The 20,848-nt window shown below is 46.7% G+C and overlaps 1 protein-coding gene across 5 annotated transcripts in view; it reads left to right on the top strand.

Moving 5' to 3' along the window:
* Positions 1 to 20,848, top strand: part of TBC1D4 (TBC1 domain family member 4) — a 623,735-nt gene that overhangs the window by 467,204 nt on the left and 135,683 nt on the right. For 4 of the 5 annotated variants that reach the window (XM_085622012.1, XM_085622013.1, XM_085622015.1 and 1 more), the window contains 3 exons: positions 8,126 to 8,200; positions 17,544 to 17,791; positions 18,814 to 18,963. In XM_085622012.1, the coding sequence (XP_085478138.1) occupies positions 8,126 to 8,200; positions 17,544 to 17,791; positions 18,814 to 18,963 (473 nt within the window). The remainder of the gene's footprint in view (positions 1 to 8,125; positions 8,201 to 17,543; positions 17,792 to 18,813; positions 18,964 to 20,848) is intronic. The other variant, XM_085622014.1, reaches the window with a different exon arrangement.

The following is a 20,848-nucleotide window of genomic DNA, read 5'->3' as shown; positions in this document are numbered from 1 at the left end:
AATGTATATCGCATCTGTCTTCACTTGTAGTTTCACCCACCTCTTATTTTCCAGATCAGCCCATCTAATTTTTCAGGCATATGTATTGACTGAAATCACACTCATTAGAAAGAATGTTCGGAAATGGAAAGTTACTCAGATTGTATAACCTCAGTTAATAGCCAGTGGAATTATGCCTCCGCTCTTACAGGCGCACATATACGTATTCTACTTTGGTTACAAAGACGTTACAGGTTCAGACAGTAGACCTTTCCAGAAGATTACATCAGTTTTACAGCCTGTATTCTCAGACAGCAACAGTAACAAGAATGTGATTAAAGGTTTACATTATAAATGATGAAATTAAGATCACTTATGACACAACCACCATAGGATTCTGGCATTGGGGAAATAACAGCATCAATAAAAGTCTCCATATTGACACCAGTTATCATACAAATGTAAGCATTAAGTGTATTGTGGAAAAGCAACCTGATATCCGAAAATACACACCCATACTATTCTAGTAAAAGCATATGCAATGATACATTGATTTATTACATTTAACAATTGACATATGCAAGCTGATGTCGTCCACAATTAGGTGGTGGCAGGATTTATCTTTCTTTCGTCTCTTAATGTTTGTTGCACATTTTATTTGCATGATAACTCTTGTAGTTGTGAATTTATAATGGAATGAACAGAATAAAAATAAAATAACTTGGATTGAGTGAGCTCATCGTGCAATGAATCGGTACCTTTACAGCTCTGAAAGCGAGGCCCGTTCTTTGCTATGATGGATTTATTTCAGGTTCAGCCGAACAATTCTTCAAAACTTAATTTGTGGAATCCTAAGAGCTTCACGTCACCTTTTTCGTTTCCTTCAAACTCATGCAAAAACAGGATCCAAGAGAAGGGGCAAGATTAGAAATGTGTAGTAACTTGTGAGAAAGGATCACTGTGTTTCTTAATCCTCACCATGTAGACCACGACTTTTCCCTCTCTCCCCACCCTTATTCCCTGCTTTAGTCATCTTGGTTTTCAATCCTTTTTTTCTATGAACTGGATTTGAAGTGAAGGAAAATGTCTGTGACAGTGGTTAAGCTTGCTGTGCAGGTGCATGTATGCAATCATATTTATACAGCACAAAAATAAATGAAGTGGGGATTTATTGTCTAAAATTGTGCAACATTTCATTTTACTTATGTGTAATTATGTTACATTTCACATGTTTACAATTTTAGGCAGAGCTAGATTCAGTAATTTATTCTTAATCACAGAAATGTTAGTCAAGTGTTAGGCCCATATTAAAACCCAAAGCCACAGATTATAATTCTAGCAGTTTAGCCACTAGACCAATTTAAGGTTATACATTTATTTTCAGGTCTTTCTCATAGCTGCATAGGATTTGTATGGCGTTAAACAGGATACACTGAATTTAAATGTCCATACTTTCATGAGTTTGAATCTTCTTCCACAGCAGTGTCTAAACACGGTTTACAAGGGTGGTGGAAGAAACCTGTGATTGTTATTCCTTTTTTGTGCAATTGATGTGCATATAAAAAACGAAAGCAGTATTTTGGACAATTTCAGTCAACCTGCCTAAATATAAAGTTATTCTAATAACAGTAAGACTAAAATCTGAAAGAGACACCTTAGCGATAGATTCCTTACCTTAGAATATTCCCCAGGCGTCAGTCTGGATCCGGAAAGTTTTCTGCTTAGCAGTACCTCTGCGCGCCGGTAGGTGGCGCCGTGTGGCTCCGCACCCGTCACTGGCATTGTGCACGCCGGAACGACGTCACGGAGGCTACTTAGGCGCCACCCATGCGCGCTGACGTCAGTTCTTTCTTTTTCCGCGCCGAAAGCGCAGATCCTGATTGAGCACGTACCTTGGTCAATTTTTTAACCTCTTTTTGAGACTTTTTTTCTTCTCCTCCTGTCTCCTGGTGCACGTAGGGATGCCCAGCTTTAAGTCTTGCGGGTCGTGCCACCGTAATATGATGGTGGTGGACCCCCATGATGTCTGCCTCTACTGCCTGGAGACCGACCACGACTCCCGGGTTGTCGGGATTGCCGTGCCATGGCCCCGAAGCCATTACGGGAGCAGCGCCGGAAGTTGCTGGAGGTCCGGCACTCCTCTCACCGCTGCTCTGTGTCTAGGGGCCATTCACGGGACTGCTCGCGGGACCGGAGGCGTCGCTCCTCGGACTCTAAGTCTTCACCTTCAGATTCTGGTAAGCGACACAATAAGAAGAAGTCGAAGAAGCGTGTTCGCCCTCCAACGTCCACCCGTCGCTCCCCGGAGGCGGACGTGGGGGACAGGGACTCCGCCCCTGCGGCTCCTACGGAGCCTGGGAGTCCCACGCCCTATCCGCTATTCCCGGGTCCGTCGGCGACTCCCGCACAGCAGCGAGAGTTTCTTGCTGCCTTGGACCACCTGTTTAGGCGTCGGGCTTCCGCCGGTGCGCCTGCGAGCCCCGTGGCCCCGTGTCCAGATCCTGTTGACCCGGCGGCACTGCCTCCGGCGTCAGTCCCGGAGCCACTGGATCCAGCCCCCGTGGCTCCGGCGCCACAAGGTGCAACGCCGCTGGCTCCGGCCCTGGTGCTGCCCTTGGCTCCGGCCCCAGCGCCACCCCTGGCTCCGCCACAGGCGCCGCGCTGGGTGCCGTTTATCCCTCCCCTGCCCCGGTTCTTGGACCATTTCATTCCGACCTGGGATCCTCATTGGGATGGGGCTCCAGTTCGGCCCCGGCCGGGCGCCACTCCTGGCGCTGCTGGCCCCTCTCCGGCTCCGGTCCTGCCGCCGCGACCGGCTCCTTCTACCCCGGAGCCGGATGAGGACTGGGACTGCTCCAAGGACCCCCTTGCGCGGCAGTGTGACTCCGAGCAGGATTGAGTGGATGACCTTCAAGATGCGGGTGAACTTGATGTGTCTTCTGACCCGGGGTTTGCCTCGCCTCCGCCTACTATGGAGGAGGGAGCTTCCTACACTATGGTGCTGCGTCGAGCCGCGGAGACTCTCCAGCTCGACCTCCCTACGGTGGCCCTTAAGACCAACCTCCTTACGGAGGTGCTCCAGACGACGTCTGCGTCGTCGGAGCCGCTGCTCCCTTTCAATGAGGCCCTTACCGAAGTCCTCTTGGGTACTTGGTTGCGGCCGGCCTCGGGGGCGCCGGTGGATAAGAATGTCGCTAGACGTCATCGCCCGGCGCCTAGGGATCCTGCCTTCTTGACCACTCACCCCACGCCTGAGAGCCTGGTCATTCAGGCCTCGAAGTCGCAGAGTGCCTTTCCCTCGGCTCCGCCGGATAAGGACTCTAAGAGGCTGGACCAATATGGCAAGAGGTTGTTCTCCTGAGCCAGTTTGGGGTTGAGGTCGGTTAATACCACCTGCTTATTGGGCCGTTACGCCCATGCAGTGTGGGATTCGGTGGCGGAGGTTCTACCTCAGTGCTCTGAGGAGGTCCAGGCTGTCCTTTCCCAAGCGATTGCGGAGGGCAAGGATGTGGCGAAGTTTGCCATCAGGTGTGGTTTGGACACTGCTGATTCGTTGGGCAGGGCGATTTCCACGATGGTGGCGTTGCGGCGCCACGCCTGGTTGCGTTCCACTGGCTTCTCACCCGATGTCCAGAGCTCGCTCATGAACATGCCCTTCGATGGCTCCCACCTCTTTGGTGATAAGACTGACAATGCCCTGGAGCGCTTTAAAGACTCTCGTGCCAAGGCCAAGTCTTTGGGTCTTTCCTCAAACTCCTGCCATGACGGGGTTTGGTTCCTTTCGTGGCCAGGGCAGGGGTACCCAGGCGTGCTCTTCTAGCAAGCCTGTGCAGAACCAGCCTCAGCGAGGCCGCAGACGTGGGTTCCGCAGGGGCGGGTCTAGTAACCAGCGTGCCGGGCAGTCCACTTCCACCCCCGCCGCTTCCGCCTCGAAACCTTCCTAATCCGAGCTTCAGGTAGCACCCCACGCCAGTTCAATTCCACCTCCACCACTGGCGCGAAATTACGTCGGACAAGTGGATGCTGCAGATAATCTGCCGAGGTTACTCGCTCCCCTTTCTGTCCTCCCCTCCAGCCATGCCACCTCGGTACCACCGCATGTCGGGGGATCATTTGGCTCTTCTCCGTCAGGAAGTCACGGCCCTCCTGGCTAAGGGGGCCATCAAGTACATTCCCGATCCGGAAGTAGGGAGTGGTTGCTATTCCCACTACTTCCTGATCCCCAAAAAGGACAAGGGGGGCCTGCGCCCCATCTTGGACCTCCGGGACGTCAATCGCTTCCTCCGGAAGGAGAAGTTCAAGATGCTGACTCAGGTCCAGTCTGCCCTGGACCCTGGAGCCTGGATGGTAGCGGTGGACTTGCAGGACGCTTATTTTCACATTCCCGTCCTGCCGGCCCACCGGCGTTACCTGCGGTTCACGGTAGGCCAGGAGCATTTTCAATTTGCCGTGCTCCCCTTCGGCCTTACCAGCGCCCCTCAGGTATTCACGAAGGTGATGGCGGTGGTCGCGGCTCATCTGCGCAGGTCAGGGGTGTCAGTCTTCCCCTACCTCGATGACTGGCTGTTGAAGGCGGGTTCGCCCCAGGCAGTTGTCTCCCACCTCCAGACTACGGCCGACCTCCTGCATCTGCTGGGGTTCTCCATCAATGTGCTGAATTCGCACCTGAGTCCCTCTCAGAAGCTCCCTTTCATCGGAGCGGTTCTGGATTCGATGCTGTTTCGGGTTTATCCTCCCAAACAGCGAGTCCGGGATATTCAGGCTATGATTCCGCTCTTTCAGCCTCTATCCCGGGTTTCAGTCAGGATGTCCCTTCGGCTTCTGGGCCTGATGGCCTCCTGCATCCTGCTGGTGCCGCATGCCAGATGGCATATGCGGGCTCTGCAGTGGGACCTGAAGTTTCACTGGGCGCAGCATCTGGGTTGCCTGTCCAATCATGTCCAGATCTCGGAGGGCACTGCACGGCAATTGCAGTGGTGGCTCAATAATCGCGATTGGGTCGATGGCAGATCCCTCTCCCTTCCCCAACCGGAGCACACGGTAGTGACGGATGCATCCCTCCTGTGCTGGGGAGGCCACATGGGAGAGGCGGAGATCAGAGGCCTCTGGTCTACAGGCGGAGTCCCGGTTCGATATCAACCTTCTGGAGCTGCGGGCGATCTGACTTGCACTGAAGGCATTCCTTCCCTCTGTCCGGGGAAGTGTAGTGCAGGTGTTCATGGACAACACCACCGCCATGTGGTATTGCAACAAACAGGGCGGGGTGGGGTCGTGGACCCTTTGTCAGGAGGCTCTGCGCCTCTGGACGTGGCTGGAACATCAAGACATTACCTTGGTGGTGCAACACCTGGCAGGTTCTCTGAATGCCAGGGCGGACGAACTCAGCCGCCGGGTCATGGTGGATCACAAGTGGCGTCTGAACTTGAACGTGGCGCAAGGTCTCTTTCTTCGATGGGGACAGCCTTGGCTAGATCTATTCGCCACCGAAGAGAACGCGCAATGTCATCAGTTCTGCGTATAGGAATTGCCAAGGCGGCACTCGCTCGGAGACGCTTTTCATCTCGAGTGGAGCTGCGGTCTGTTGTACGCCTTTCCGCCTATACCACTACCCAGAGTGCTGAAGAAGATCAGGCGCGACTGAGCCCAAGTCATTCTTGTGGCTCCGGACTGGGCTCGAAGAGTATGGTATCCCGAGCTACTCAGTATGAGCATTGATCCCCCGCTCCGTCTGCCTCTTCGGGAGGATCTTCTGTCGCAACAGCAGGGGACGGTCCTCTACCAGAACCTGTCCAGTCTCCACCTCCATGCTTGGAGATTGAGCGGCGACAGTTGACACCTTTCGATCTTCCTCCCGAAGTCTGTGATGTCATCTTGGCAGCCAGGCGTCCTTCCACTGAAACGGTGTACGCCTGTCGGTGGAACAGATTTGTGGCATGGTGCACAGCTAAGACTGTGGATCCCCTTTCTGCCCCCCTTTATAAGGTTCTCCAGTTCCTTCTTTCTTTGGCCCAGGAGGGCTCTGCTCTGGGCACTCTTAAAGGTTATCTTTCGGCTATCTCTGCCTTCCTACGGCTTCCTGACCAGCCTTCTCTTTTTAAGTCCCCGGTTGTTAACCGTTTTTTTAAGGGCATTACGCATACGTTCCCACCTGTGCCCTTCATAATGCCTCAGTGGGACTTGAATCTTGTCTTGACTTTTCTGATGTGCGCTCCCTTTGAGCCCCTTCATAACTGTCCCTTACGTCTTCTTACTCTCAACACGGCTTTCCTGGTAGCTATCACCTCTGCCAGGAGAGTGAGTGAGCTCCAGGCTCTTTCTTCCAAACCTCCTTTCCTTTCTGTTCATCCGGACAAGGTGGTTCTAAGGAAAACGTCCTTCTTTCTTTTTTTTTTTTAAAAGAAACCTTTATTTGACTTCAAAGAGTTACAGACATGGGCCTACAACCACTTGGGCCGGCCGCTAAGTAGTACGAGAAGAGTTAGTTCATCGTTATACAGACATGTCAATCAAAAGATCCCGTTAGTCCGTCCGCACTCTGAGTGAAGGCAGCAGTATGTATGCGAATACCAGTATAAAGACTGTTTCAGCTTTTAATTTAAAACTTATAAACATTTCACACGAACAATGCAATAAGAATTATAAGTATCAGTACGTGCTCCCCGGGGTAGGGAAGTCCCCATCACGTAGTAAGCATAAATGGTCTGCGACAGAGGAGGGGGGGGGGGCCCCGGGAGTGGAGAAAAAGTCAAACTGTAGCATACTCATGACATAGCAAATTAGGAATGTACAGCTAGGGGGACAAAGGAACATCCAATACTATCGCCAGAGGAGGGGCGCAGATGTCTCTGCGATAAGAATTCCACGGACCCCACACCTTAGACCATTTCCTGGGCTTGCCTCTCGCCACATACACCGTCTTTTCTCTAAACATGCACCAGTCCATATTCTCCTTCCATACCGAGATCGTGGGTGACCTCTGAGAACCCCATAACTGTGCGATGTCGCGTTTAGCCACCATATTCCCCAAAGTCGCCCACTGCGTCTGCGCCACATCATAATCATTTGGCTCCCACACGTTCAGCAAACACCTTCTAGCTTCTGGTAACAGAGACGTCCTTCTTTCTTGCCAAAGGTTGTCACACCCTTCCACATCGGGCAGACCATCACTTTGCCCACCTTTTTTCCGCCTCCGCATCCTTCACGGGACGAGGAGCGGCTCCATCGTCTGGACCCTAAATGTGCGCTTGCATTGTATCTGCAGCGTACACAGCAGTTCCGGGTGGATGATCAGCTCTTTGTTGGCTACGTGGGCGCCAAAAGAGGTCGGGCGGTGCACAAACGGACCATCTCCAGGTGGGTCGTACTGTGCATCAAAGCATTTTACTCCTTGGCCAAGAAGGAGCCTTCTGTGGGTCTGCGTGCCCATTCGACCAGGGCAACTGCAGCCACTACTGCTTTGGGACGCTGTGTCCCCTTGCAGGATATTTGTCAGGCAGCTACGTGGGCCTCGCGGCACATGTTTACCAAGCACTACTGCCTTGACAGTCAGGTACGGAGAGACTGCTTCTTTGGCCGTTCTGTGCTCCGTGACTTTCTGGTGTAATCTTGTTCGCAGACCCACCACCGGGGTTGGTATTGCTGGGGTATCAATTCTAAGGTAAGGAATCTATCACTAACGTGTCTCTCTCAGATGCACAAGTTACTACTTGTGTAACGATATATCTGTAAGAGACATTAGTTAGTGATAGACTCCTTACCGCCCCACCCATCCTCCTCCTTCTGCGAACTGATTACTAGGGTTAAGGTTATCCCCTTTTAGGGACCTAGTTTTATGCACCAAAGGTCAGTTTCTCGCATGACTCTGCATTTCGGCACGGAAAATTGTGTACAGAACTGACGTCTGCACGCATGGGTGGCGCCTAAGTAGCCTCCGTGACGTCGTTCCGGCATGCACAACGCCAGTGACAGGCGCGGAGCCGCACGGCGCCACCTACCGGCGCGCAGGGGTACTGCTAAGCAGAAAACTTTCCGGATCCAGACTGACGCCTGGGGAATATTCTAAGGTAAGGAATCTATCACTAACTAATGTCTCTTACAGATATATCGTTACACAAGTAGTAACTTGTGCTTCTGCCTGATTTTACAGGGAGCTAACAGAATGCGAGGTCGTCTTGGGAGCATTGACAGCTTTGAACGTTGCAACAGTTTTGCTTCCGATCGGGTATGTATAGTATTCCTTAGCAGTTTTAAAATATTTAACCATAGCTTGTGTTTTCACCTACTACTTCAATAATAACTTAATTCAATTAAATTTGAGTCTTGCTTTTGAAGAATGAGAAGCTTGTACATGTAATTTCTAATTCACACAGGCTTTATACACATCTAGGTCTGTCAAAAAAAAGAAGCCACTTGCTACTCGAAATTCAATCCATTGATTTACAAAATCTTTGCAAAGTTCACTTCCAGTGGCAGATAATACATTACTTTGATGAGTTTCCACAATCATAAATTTAGGCTTGGAAATGTGGGGGCCCTGGTGTAGGAGTGTTCCTAGCAAAATAGAATGCTATTTTGAAGGTAGTTTGGTACCCATGCAACTACTCATTTCAAAGACAGGAGCAGGTACCTTTAAGGGTGGTAGTGGGAAGGCAACACCCCCATATTTTGTAGGGGTGACATTGAAGGTGCTTCCTCCACAGGGGAAAAATATTTTTCCATATGGAAGAGAAAAAATATGCATGATTCTCTCTTGTAAATTCTGGAAATTAGAAGCACTGTGTGACCTTAAAATGTGTGACATTTACTCCAGGCATGTGTAGAAATCTATTGGACGTATTCAGATGGCAAGTTGTGAAGAACTGGGAATTATTTTAGAGTGACACTCTTTTAAGGATGCTCTCTTCCCGGGACGAGAGTGTGAATGAACCATTCATCACTGACATAAAGTATTGTGCTTTGATTTGTGAGATGAAAAAACAAATACTGGGGAATGAGTTCCTTAGTGGTTAAACATTCTGTATATAATGTAATGTACTTTCCAAGAGTCACTCGTTTGGCCCTTAGAATTTAAATTGAAATCTCCCATTAGGGTTCTCTAAAATCTTTTCTGTTGAAAGCATTTGTATTCAGTTGTTGATCCTGTTTCCATTCTGCACCCATACCCCTTGTGATATACAGGTTCAATTGGTTCTTCGATGATTATACTTGTTACTAAAGGAACCGGATGTCCACACAACAAACCATAACCGAAATTATTCATTCAGATTAATTCATACCTTTGTTCACATCTTGTCTGCCAAGATTCTAGAAATTAAGAAGCCATTCAAAATGTATATACTGCTTTTATTCTCAGTTTATATGTCACAAAAGTTTATTGTATCTCTACTGGAATAGATTTAGCCAGTGGAAGATGTGATGTACTAGTTACCCCAAACTTGGTTTGGCTTTCTGCTGCCAAACCTGACATCACTGTATGTCTCCTGGTTTCCCACTTGGTCTCCATAGTTGCTGCCTCAGATGTCCACCTGCCAGAGGGCCTGGTGATTATGAGGGTAAAGGTAACTGCTTCCATGCTCAGCTCAAGATGCTAACACTGACACTCCTTATTCTTTTACCATCAGTACTTATGACCCAGACTTCCCAGAGCATCCTGCTGCTGGCCCTTTGACTCAGGTGATACTCAGCTACACATCCTGTAACCTCCTACCTCTTTCCACCAGAGACCCAGACACCAATTGGAAGGTGGAAGGGGACAACCTAGAAGAAGAAACTTCCTCAAATGGAATCCTTACATGTTCTGACATGAGGCATTGCACGGAGTTGAGGCAGGGCCTTCTTGCTTCAGTTGAAATTGAGATTCTGAAGCCAGTGTTTAAATCCACATCTTTAGACAAATATTCAGTTCTCTTGTAGGCGTACATTTTGCTGGGCTTCATGAGATGTGGCAGAATCCTTAGAGATGAGCAAGAGGCTTATAAGGAGCAGAGGGAAGAGGAAGTGGGTTATGCTGCCACCGAGATATCTAACTACTGACTCAGTCCTTCTTGATGGCCACTCTTAATATTTTACAGAACCCTTCAGCCCCTTATGCCTTTGGAAAGTAGGCTACATTTCTGGATTGTATCGGGTAGAAGGCTGAGTGTATCAGAATTTCTTCTTGCACATCTGCCAGACAGTTTCTGATTCTGGATTGTGCCATTAAAATGTGAACACTTTGGAAAATTTTTTCCTTAACATTGCTAAGGACATCAGAACAACGTTTCAGGATGCAATGAAAGGCAGCAAGAAGACAGCCCTGGTTTTGCCCCAGTAGATACAGCTGCTAGGCTTGTTGATGTTTTCCTGTCTTTTTCTGGAACTTACTCTCACATTCATTGTCAAGAACTTCTTTGCCCTAATCCAAAAAAAGGAAAACCTGTGAAGGAAGGGGCTAGAGTTTCCTGAATACAACAGCCAACAAACTCTCCTTTGGTTCTTACTGTGCTGGTCCTCCTTACCGTGTTAGAGATACTTTTCCAGGTCTGCCTGTTTATACAACATCCATCAAAAATAAAATGAGTGTGAAAATTTGAAAATGACAATGATGATAAAGTCTCGGCCTGATTTCAGCCAGTCCATGTATGGATGTTATAGCTTTGAAATATCCAGGAACAATCTAACAGTGCTCAGAGGAGGAAGCAATTACTGTTCTCCTTGATTTCCAAAACCTCAGCTTCCGTTTAAAAAAAGAAAGAACATTAACTCTCTTCTTGGGATCATGGAGTACCCTGCTCTTGTTGGGAAAGGATTTATTTCCATCTTATGGCCTGGAAGTTCATTATACAGTAATAGTTGTGGGTCATGGTATCAGGGTCCTTGTCTCTTTCTCTTACCTGGTCTGAACTCATCCCACCAAATGTCCGAGAAGCTCCGGTGGAGGTGCGAAAATGTCTTAATTTTGGGGGGCCATTCATATTGTTCCCATGGCAGATTGTAAGGTATTTACTTCTTATTCTTTCAGTTTGTCAAGGATAATGGAGATTTGCGCATCATCTTAGAGCTCAACCTCTTTTGCTGACTATATGCTACGAAATGTTGACTCGGTGGTGCATCCTCTGTGCTCTGGGTGGAGGATTTGATTTGTGCTGTTTGTTTGAGAAAATGCCCTTTTCTGAATTCCTGTGTGGTTCCCACCAACGTTACAGAGGAAGGGTGGGGTCAAGTACCAGCACAAAGAAGTTCCCTTCGGGTTGAACTTAGTGTCCTGTGTCTTCGGCAAATTTATAGCTTTGGTGGTTGACAGTCTGCATCAACAGGGAGTGCACATTTACATCTACTTTAGTGAGTGACTGACCAGTCTCCCTTCCCTCACAAGGAGCTTGACCCCCTTTAATGGATTATTACCTATTTCTTACTTTTGTTCCAGATCAGCATGCACGTGAATTTGTAGTTGTACGCTTTATGTTCTTCCCACCAATTTCCAGCATTGGAGCTGTGTTGGACATTAAATTGGAAATTGCTTCTACAAAAATGTGTTGGACTTTTTTCAAACCTGTATCTAAAAATTTCATCTGTAGCTCATCAGTGGTTTTGGTTCCAGAGAGCCATTGGGCTTGTAGTCTCTTTCGTTCTGCTGGTACCATTGGTCCATCTTTGGAAGTAAAGGAGGCAACAAAATCTTATATCAGATTAGAGCCAGGAGTCTGGGTTTCAATTACTCTTCTTCCATTTTTTTGTAAGGTGCCCTGAATGACCTCCTTTGAAAGTCCGAGGAAGTCAGTTGGCTTGTGAGCTTAGATTTCTGTCCTCTTGAACCACACGTTACCATCAACTCCTGAGTATACGTAGGGAACGTCTTGGGCTGCCTCTACATGTAAGGCCGTTGGCTGGATTCAACTGTCTACAATGTCATTCTAAGGTAGCAGACAATGCTTCTGGCCTAATGAATATTTTTCCCTGTCCCTGCTCAGAAAGTGTTAATCCTCATGCTTAATGTGACATGCATATTTTATATAAAGCAAAGCAAAACCAAAGGAAATGATGGACGGAGTGTTGAACATTGCAAGCACTCACCCCCAGTCAACTGATCTGGGTTTAATCCATCACTGTTCTTTAGCCCACTCTGCCACCCCAGTTCAGACATGGCCATATGCAAATCAGTCTGACCCTGTGCCTCATGGGAACAGTCCAGCCCGAACTGCCAAGCCATGTCTTCCCTGGACCGGAAACAAGCTTCCAAGGACCGGTTTCTGGCATTTCAGCCGTCTTCAGCCAGGCTTGCTTGAATCCAGTGGCAAAGTGAGCAAGGGACGCACGTCTGAGCATACCCTGCCAACTTATGGCGAACAAAGCAAAACCAAAGGAAATGATGGACGGAGTGTTGAACATTGCAAGCACTCACCCCCAGTCAACTGATCTGGGTTTAATCCATCACCGTTCTTTAGCCCACTCTGCCACCCCAGTTCAGACATGGCCATATGCAAATCAGTCTGACCCTGTGCCTCATGGGAACAGTCCAGCCCGAACTGCCAAGCCATATCTTCCCTGGACCGGAAACAAGCTTCCTAGGACCGGTTTCTGGCATTTCAGCCGTCTTCAGCCAGGCTTGCTTGAATCCAGTGGCAAAGTGAGCAAGGGACTCACGTCTGAGCATACCCTGCCAACTTATGGCGAACAAAGCAAAACCAAAGGAAATGATGGACGGAGTGTTGAACTGGGGTGGCAGAGTGGGCTAAAGAACGGTGATGGATTAAACCCAGATCAGTTGACTGGGGGTGAGTGCTTGCAATGTTCAACACTCCGTCCATCATTTCCTTTGGTTTTTGCTTTGTTCGCCATAAGTTGGCAGGGTATGCTCAGACGTGAGTCCCTTGCTCAGATTCAAGCAAGCCTGGCTGAAGACGGCTGAAATGCCAGAAACCGGTCCTAGGAAGCTTGTTTCCGGGCCAGGGAAGGCATGGCTTGGCAGTTCGGGCTGGACTGTTCCCATGAGGCACAGGGTCAGACTGATTTGCATATGGCCATGTCTGAACTGGGGTGGCAGAGTGGGCTAAAGAACAGTGATGGATTAAACCCAGATCAGTTGACTGGGGGTGAGTGCTTGCAATGTTCAACACTCCGTCCATCATTTCCTTTGGTTTTTACTATTTTATATGAAGCAGCAGAGGGGCACATAATTGCACTGTATGTGATGGCTTTGCTGTTGACGTGTGGAAATGACCTCTCATCTAGGGTATGTAGATGGTGGTTTTCCATTTGAATGAGACCTCCAGTGTTAAAACAAACTTATTAGGGAGACCTGCACATGCCTCTTCCTTGTGGGAAGGGATTGTCCTCCTTCTTTAGTTCATAAAGTCATTTCCAAACTCAAAATCTCTTCCGGAAGCTCCATGGGCTAATTGCTCACTCTTTGGTTGAACTGCCCTTAGTTCGCAGACTTAGTTCATCTGGTAGTGGAGAGTTATTTTATTCTTGTAGACAAGGCCTACTTGAATTCCTTGTTAGAAGGGTTTTCTCTGAAAAATGGCGTATTGAAGATTTACTTTAAGGTTATATTGAATTTGTGGTTGTGTGTTCAGAAGTTCTGTCCAATATGGATGTCAAGTTTGTGAGTTGGGTTTTTCCCAAGTATAAGACTTTTGAACACCTGCTACCAACTATATAAACCAGACAACTTGGTTGGTTGTATTTTGAGTACACATTATGTTGGTTTGCTAGGATTAGGGCGTTACAGGCTCTCTTTTTCAACCATAAGCATTTTTATAGGGACAGGATTCCCTTGTCTGCCCATCCATCCTTCCATATCAAGGTGCTCTTAGATTTCCACATTAATCATTCCAGGTTTGATTAAATTTCTATGAAATTATCCGTGATTTAAAAAGACCCTGAACACTCTAGATGACTGTCACTGTCTTATGTTCTACTTAAGAAGGGCACATCTGATAATCCCTTTCGCAGGCTATTCTTCATCTGTGATGCACCCCAATGGAAAATAGGCCTCCGATATTAGAAAGGTGGTTTGGTTCGACTTTTGCATTTGTGTGTTTTGTATCATTTACAGTGAGTGCCAAGGATCTCCATTTCACCTTAAATTGTCATATTTCGTGGGATGATATCTGCAAAACATCCAGGTTGGATCTTTCTTACTTTTATTGTAAACATAAAATGATGCGTGTCACTTCACAGGTCAGTGCTAGTTTTTGCCAGGTTCTCCTAAAGACTCTGTTCAGTGATCCTGCAAGTAGGTTTGCCTTTCCCCTTCTAAAATACATGCCTGCCATAGATCACAGAAACCCAGATGAATGGGGACTAAGACTTGCTATAAGTTACTAACTATAAAAACTGTCTTATTGGTCGTTCATAAGCATTGCTTCCTCCAGGAAGAAAGTCTCGTTTTCTGCTATATTTGTATAGCGATGCTGCTTGCCTATGTCTCTAAAAAGATTGTTTGGTGTGGATATTTTCTAGTACTCTGTGTGCTGTAGGATGGGTAGCCCACAGAATCTTTGATATCTTTCTGGGGCAACAGGATCAGTCCACAACCCAAGGAACTCTCTAACAAGTCTGCTTTGTATCTTCTGGAGATTCTAATTAGTTCTAATGGAGAGAGAAAGGTAAAATGTTTGAAATACAGAAAGCAAGACGCTAAAAACCCAGCATACATGTGTTGTTCTGTCACAAATTGAGAAAGACAAAACATGCGACAGTTTATTGAGCTGAGATTGAAGAGTATGTTCTCCATCTGCAAGTTGACGTTTGATGGATAAATTGTAATCGGATAAGAAACCCAGATCATGAACATTCTCCATTGCCATTGTAGGGGTGCAAACTCCTGTAAAAAAAATAATATATATATATATATTAATTTCAACGATACTCTGGCAGCAGTTTGGTAGTCCTTCCCTGATACTGGCATCCATTGCGGAGAGCCAACCTGTACTCGGCAGATACTGTCCTTCTTATATGCTTTCAGTAATAAATAAATAAAACCCCAAAGGTGGTCTGATCAAGTACCCCAGGACTTCTACTCTGCCAAGATGATCTTCTGGAGGGATATTGTGCTTCATTCATGCGCTACAGCATAATTTATCATGCCATCTTAATTGTGTTTCCACTCAGTAGTTACTTAGTTGATCCAGGAAAGCGCGTTGATTCATTTAAACGTTTTTCAAATACTGCAGACATTTACTTTCCCAGCAAAACAGTTAAGAACAACTTTAGTGGCGTGGTGCATGTCATTTGCATTGAACCCAAGGCCAATTGGCGAAAAACAAAGTTTGGAGCTACTCACATTTGGATGAATTTACAAAATAGTCTGACACAAAAGATTGAGTTAGAGGCAAACAAGAACTTGGATATTTAGCCTGTCTTCTCAAGCATTGAGCAGGGCTTTTAGGTTACTGGGCTAGTTTGGGAAGTTGTGCTGTTCACTTAATGGGACTACCAGGTATTCAGTAGTGCAACTTCAATTACTTGGTGACTGTGCCACTTTTGAGACGTAGGGCACCCACTGTACCTAAAAGCTCATCAATCTGGCTGGGAGACTGGACTTTAGGATTTCTCTATTATGTTATGTACCTGGTTATGCTAACAGAGATAGTCTGTAAGGGAGTAGTCAGTCTGGTGACCTTCTTGCCTACGCCATGTGAATGTGGAATGCATGGCAGATCTCTACGGTGTGTTTTGCAACAGAGAACTGGGTCTTGATGCCCTCCACTTACTTGGGATCTACTATATTTCCTCCCCAATGTATTTGATACATATATTAATAGAATCAATAAAGAAAAATAATCAAGCATTTTAAAATTGTTTTAGTCAGAAGATGATTGCTAGGACGTGATGGAGTATATATGAATATGGTCAGTCACTGTTCGCTTTCAAGCATGCACTGATCTGACCATCAATCAGCTTATGACTAAAACACATTTGAATTGCTAATGATTTTCTAGTAATCATATTCATCTACACACTTGGATAGCCAATGTTATAACTGCTCAGTGATCCATGCATGTGTACACCGGTAGATTGTCCAAAAGGCCCACCTAGGCTGCAAGTTCTCTCGTTCGCTGCTTATCATGGTCAGGTGCCTACAGACTGGCAGCTCCTCTACTTCTTGTATTGGGAAGGGGGCATGACAGCACTCTTCAGGAGAGCTTGAATACTTCTCCAGTTAGAGTACCACTTGCCAGTAGGCAGCATATACTTTGGCGTAATGAGCACCTCGTCTTCTAGCTTTCATCCAATAGCTGTCTTTATCACCTTTTGACTCAAAGACCCTGTATGGTCTTCAGCTTTGTAAGTACCATACTTGATTGCTTTCCGATGCGGCTAGTGTCAATCCAGTTATACTTCTGCCCCATCCTTTCTTCTGAGAGCTCTGAGTCCGCAGGATTACCTATTGATTTATGAATATGACGTGGGTCTGATCAGGGTCTAGTTTGCTATCATATTTAAGCAGTTGCAGAGGGAAGTAGAAGTATTGAATTTATATAGTGTGTATTGTTGGTATATATTTTGTGTATTTTTGTTGAGGTTCAAATCGTGAAATAGACTTGTGGATCCCTGGTTTCCATTTGTGATACATTGGTTTCCACAGAAGTCAAAAGGGTAAGAACTACTGTCCTACATCACAGATTTTTAGTCATACATTCTGATTTAAAAAAAACACATTTTAAAATCAAAATTATCTAACGATGCTTGGAACATTTGACTTCTACATTTCTAGCAAAACCATTGGGTGGCAGTCCAATTTTGAAAAGACTGTGCAAGTGTTTGAAAACGTTGTTAAGCCACGTTGTCTCGGGTTCAGTGGACTCCACCAAAGTTTGCATCAAGGGTACCCCAATCAGAGTCCGGGAATGGGCGGGGCTGCTCAGGCGGTGTTCGAGGATCAACCGTAAACTTATAGTTACATTCTTCCCATCAACTTATTTGGATACAGTAGAGCCTGCTGCCTATTGTGTCCTTGTGTGTTTATCATTCGTTCACCCACTTGTCAGTTGTTTCCTGTTTTTAATGATGCGCCCTTACATCAAACAATGTCTAATCGGATAGTCTGTTTCCTCCGAGGTGAAAAAAGGCACCGAACTGCACTCATGGATGTCATTTCCTGCTGCTAGCACGCCGGTGATTATCGGGCTCTGTTGCATTAGGCTTTTTTTCAGGATGGATATTTGCTGGCTGTACAGGAAACCTGTGGCTGTAAAGGAAACTTAAAAAAAATCTGCAAGGCTCTTTTTCTCAGCCTTGCCTCTTGCAGAACAGTTGTGCGCTGTTAAAGTAACTACTGTAATATGTGAATAGGTTCATGCCTGAAATGTGTTTAGTGATTGTTCTGCAATCCTCTTTCTCCTTAAGTTCAGTTTGTTGAACTTGTCCTTTAAGAGACTGGGGCCGTTTTAAGGGTTTTGGTGGCCATGAAGTCAATTAGCATACAATAGATGGCCGGGGTTTGTTTGCCTCTGTCAGCAGCTGTGCTGGAACGGATGAGCCTCAGCCCTTGTGCTGATGAACAAGCAGACTTGTTTTGGTCAGCAGCTGCTGGGCAGAAAGGGATGGTCTCACCCTTATATTTGATGCCCCTCTAGGACTACTCGCCGGGGGACTCTCCTCCGACCACCCCTCCTGCCTCGCCTGTGTCCTCGCTCTGGCTGCCGTTTGCCGAAGAAGAAGAGCCTGACTCGCCACTGTTTCGGAGACGCGCTCACACATTCAGCAGCTTGCCATCGTCTTCCAATTCCAAGAGGCGGATAACTTTTCCAGACACAAGGTCCCCAAGCACACGGTCCCCCCTTCAGCGGCAGAACTCCCTTGCTAGCGATGCACCCCAAAGCAGGTGAGTGTGGGTACTTGAATGTACATTTTTTTGTATTGTTAGGAAAAAATATTGAAACCTCTTCAGTTTCAAGAAATTTGGTAAGAAAGGTTTTTGGTTATTGTATTCATAATTTGAGAGGCCCATACGTCCAGAGGGTCCCTCTTAAGAAAGAACAGATTCTTGTTTTAGCTACTTAAAATGCTATATTTTGTTCAATATTTTCTCTTTTTACCCTCTCGTCTATTTGCAATGCATTCTTTTGGGGAAGTGGAGCCTGTCAATTTTTCGACCTAAACATGTTTATTTTTAACTTCTAATGCGTGAAGTGATTTTCGTTTAACTTTCAAACTAGTTGCATCATGACCAGTTAAAGAATAAAAGTATGACGAATCAAGTAAATAAAGATCTTCCCCATGCACCGTAACCTTCTGAAGTTAGCGACTTACCTTGGTTGAAGTAATGTAGGCTAATGTACATCACATTTTTAGCATGTTATTTTTTTGAGCTATTTTTTTTTTATTTTTTATAACCGATTTAACAATCTGCACCGGATACACATTTTTTTTAAACTAGGTATACTGCTTTTTATTCTTTTTATTTGCCAGTGATATCATTAAAAATCAGGATGTGGCTTGCAGTGGCTATTTAAATTAAGGCTTCCAGACTGTCTTTGTTTCTTTGTAAGGAGCCTGAGTTTAAAGGCAAAACAAATTCCACAGCAGCTTAAATGCTTTGCAAAAGAGTAAACGCAAAACCCCCGTGTTAATATTTGTACAACTGCTGTTATTTGCTCTAGTTTTAACAACTAGAGAGAACGTTAACTTCAGAGTCCAGCCAGGAAGTTAGCAGGTTGATGTAAAAAGTAAACTGCTAAAGAAAATGGAAGTTATTCGATTGGTGGCCTTTTTTTTTGTTTTTTACAACCAGCCAATCAAATTGCTTAGCGGTGTAGCATGTACTCATGATGTGTGAGATGTGACCGACTTACAGTAATGTTTTATTATATTCATGAAGTTTTTCCTGTTGTTGCTCGTGTTCAGCCCTGTGCCCATCGCGCGACGCGTTCGCCATGACAGCGACTCCGCGCCCTCGAGCCTCCCCTCGTCCTTCTCTGCCCCTTCCTTCTTGAAGGGCTTTTACCAGAGCTCGGGGCGGCTGCTCCAGCAGTCCGAGGGCGAGGCCCCCAAGAGGTGAGCTGCACTGTTCTTCCTGCACTTGCTCGCTGCACAGCCCCCTTCCTTCTGTGCGGTGCTCTTGGCTTCCGGTGTGGCTGACTAAACTATTAACCCAGCCGTCGAGTGTTTACAGTGGCGTTGGATTTTTTTTTTAACCCTCGTGTTGACACCTATAATTCCAGTAATTGGGGTTAACGGGCCAATTAAGAAATTAATTTCCAATTCATGTGTAACCAACCGTTCGTTGTGCCGTGTTTGTGTTTGGACCTTTTGTTGAGTTGTTGCTTTGTGTTTTCTGTTACTGCTCTCAAACGCTGTCAAAACTGTGTGAGTATTTCACCTGGGAATGTGTTTGGGTTTTTGCGGGACTTTCCTGGAGCACCCTGTACCGTTTTACTTTGAACTAACGTTAATCTTCTGAGTGTTGTTTCCTGAAAAACAGGGGGGGGGGGGGGGTCCCGTGGGAAAAGCGCAAATTGTTTCCCTCCATGCATCATCACGTCTGTGTAGCAGTAGTGTTATGTATTTACGAATGGTGTGATCTGATGACGACTGCCACGGAGATTGCGCTCTCAGTTTCCAGCTGGTTTATTCGGGCTCATTTGGTTTAAGAGCCCCCGTGATGAGGTGTATGGAGCGCTCTGACAGCCGATGGACACTCTGTTTATACCACACTTGTATTAGTACAGCATGGCAAGCAGAAGACAACACTTCCCCATTTATGTGCCACTCTGCACCGCTGCAGCACCGTGCCTCCCTCCAAGAAGCCGGAAAGGAGAGGCCCTATTTCACGCCCACTAAGGATCACATTGTGTTTCAAATGTTTGAAGGGAACAAATAATTTTTGTGGATACAGTTATTACTGCCGGTTGTTGTTAAAAATGAAAAATGTAGTCTTGTCAGTAATCATGGAAGAAATAGGCCTTAAAGCTTTAGCTGCCCTAAAGAAACAAACATTGACAAAGCCAACTTCTCCAGCTCTTATATAGTGAGCCAACACAAAACACAGGTAACCATCCATGTGCGCTCACACACAGGCACAAACATACACACAGCATGTACCTATAGCTGTCGTGCTGGAAGCCAGGGGTGAGGTGCATCAACGGAGCTGTGTGTGAGTACTGGAATAGCAGAAGTGCTGTGGGCCAGGATTGAGTTGCAATGGCAAAGCCTTGGGGGTCGGGGGGAGGAGGGGGGATCCCTATACTACAAAAGGAGGAAATCCTGGGAGTCAGGGGAAAGTGCAACAGCAGAGCGTTATATGGATCCCAGACCTGGAGAAACAAGAGGCGCTTTATGCCTGGGCTGAGTTGCATGTGCGACCCAGTACTGGAATAGCAAAAGTGCTGGCGGTCAGGGATGAAGTGCATCCATAAAACTGTGTGTGGATCCGAGCACTGAAGTATCCGCCGGTGCTAGAGGTCAGGAGTTAGGATGCGGTGGAAGAGCTCTGCATTTCAGCCGTGGAAGAGTACGAGGTGCTGCGGGCCGGTGGTGAGGTGAATCAACAGTTGTTTGAGGATCATAGCTCTGGAACAGCAGAAGCGATGAACATCAGTAGGTGAGGTACGTTGGCAGTGGTGTGTATGTCTGTTTTTCCTTGTACTTCAAGAGCCAAACAGGCCAGGGTTCGAGGGTGAAGTGCATTGACAGAGCTCTGTGTGGGAACCAGTACTGGAGCAGCAGAAGCGCAGGAGCTCAGGTGTGAGGTGCATCAGCAGAGCTGTGTGTGGATCCCAGTACTGGAAGAGCCTGTTGTGCTGGAGATCAGAGATGAGGTGCTTCAACCAAGAGGTGTATAAGACCCAATTCTGCAAAAACAAGAGGTTCTGGAGGTCAGGGCTGAGGTGGATTGGCAGAGTTGCATGTGGATCCGGGCACTGGAAGAGCAGAATTGTAT

This window comes from Triturus cristatus, chromosome 8 (assembly GCF_964204655.1).
Source record: "Triturus cristatus chromosome 8, aTriCri1.1, whole genome shotgun sequence".
Lineage (NCBI taxonomy): Eukaryota > Metazoa > Chordata > Amphibia > Caudata > Salamandridae > Triturus > Triturus cristatus.
The sequence above is the reverse complement of the archived record's forward strand: the minus strand, read 5'-3'. Positions and strand labels throughout refer to the sequence as shown.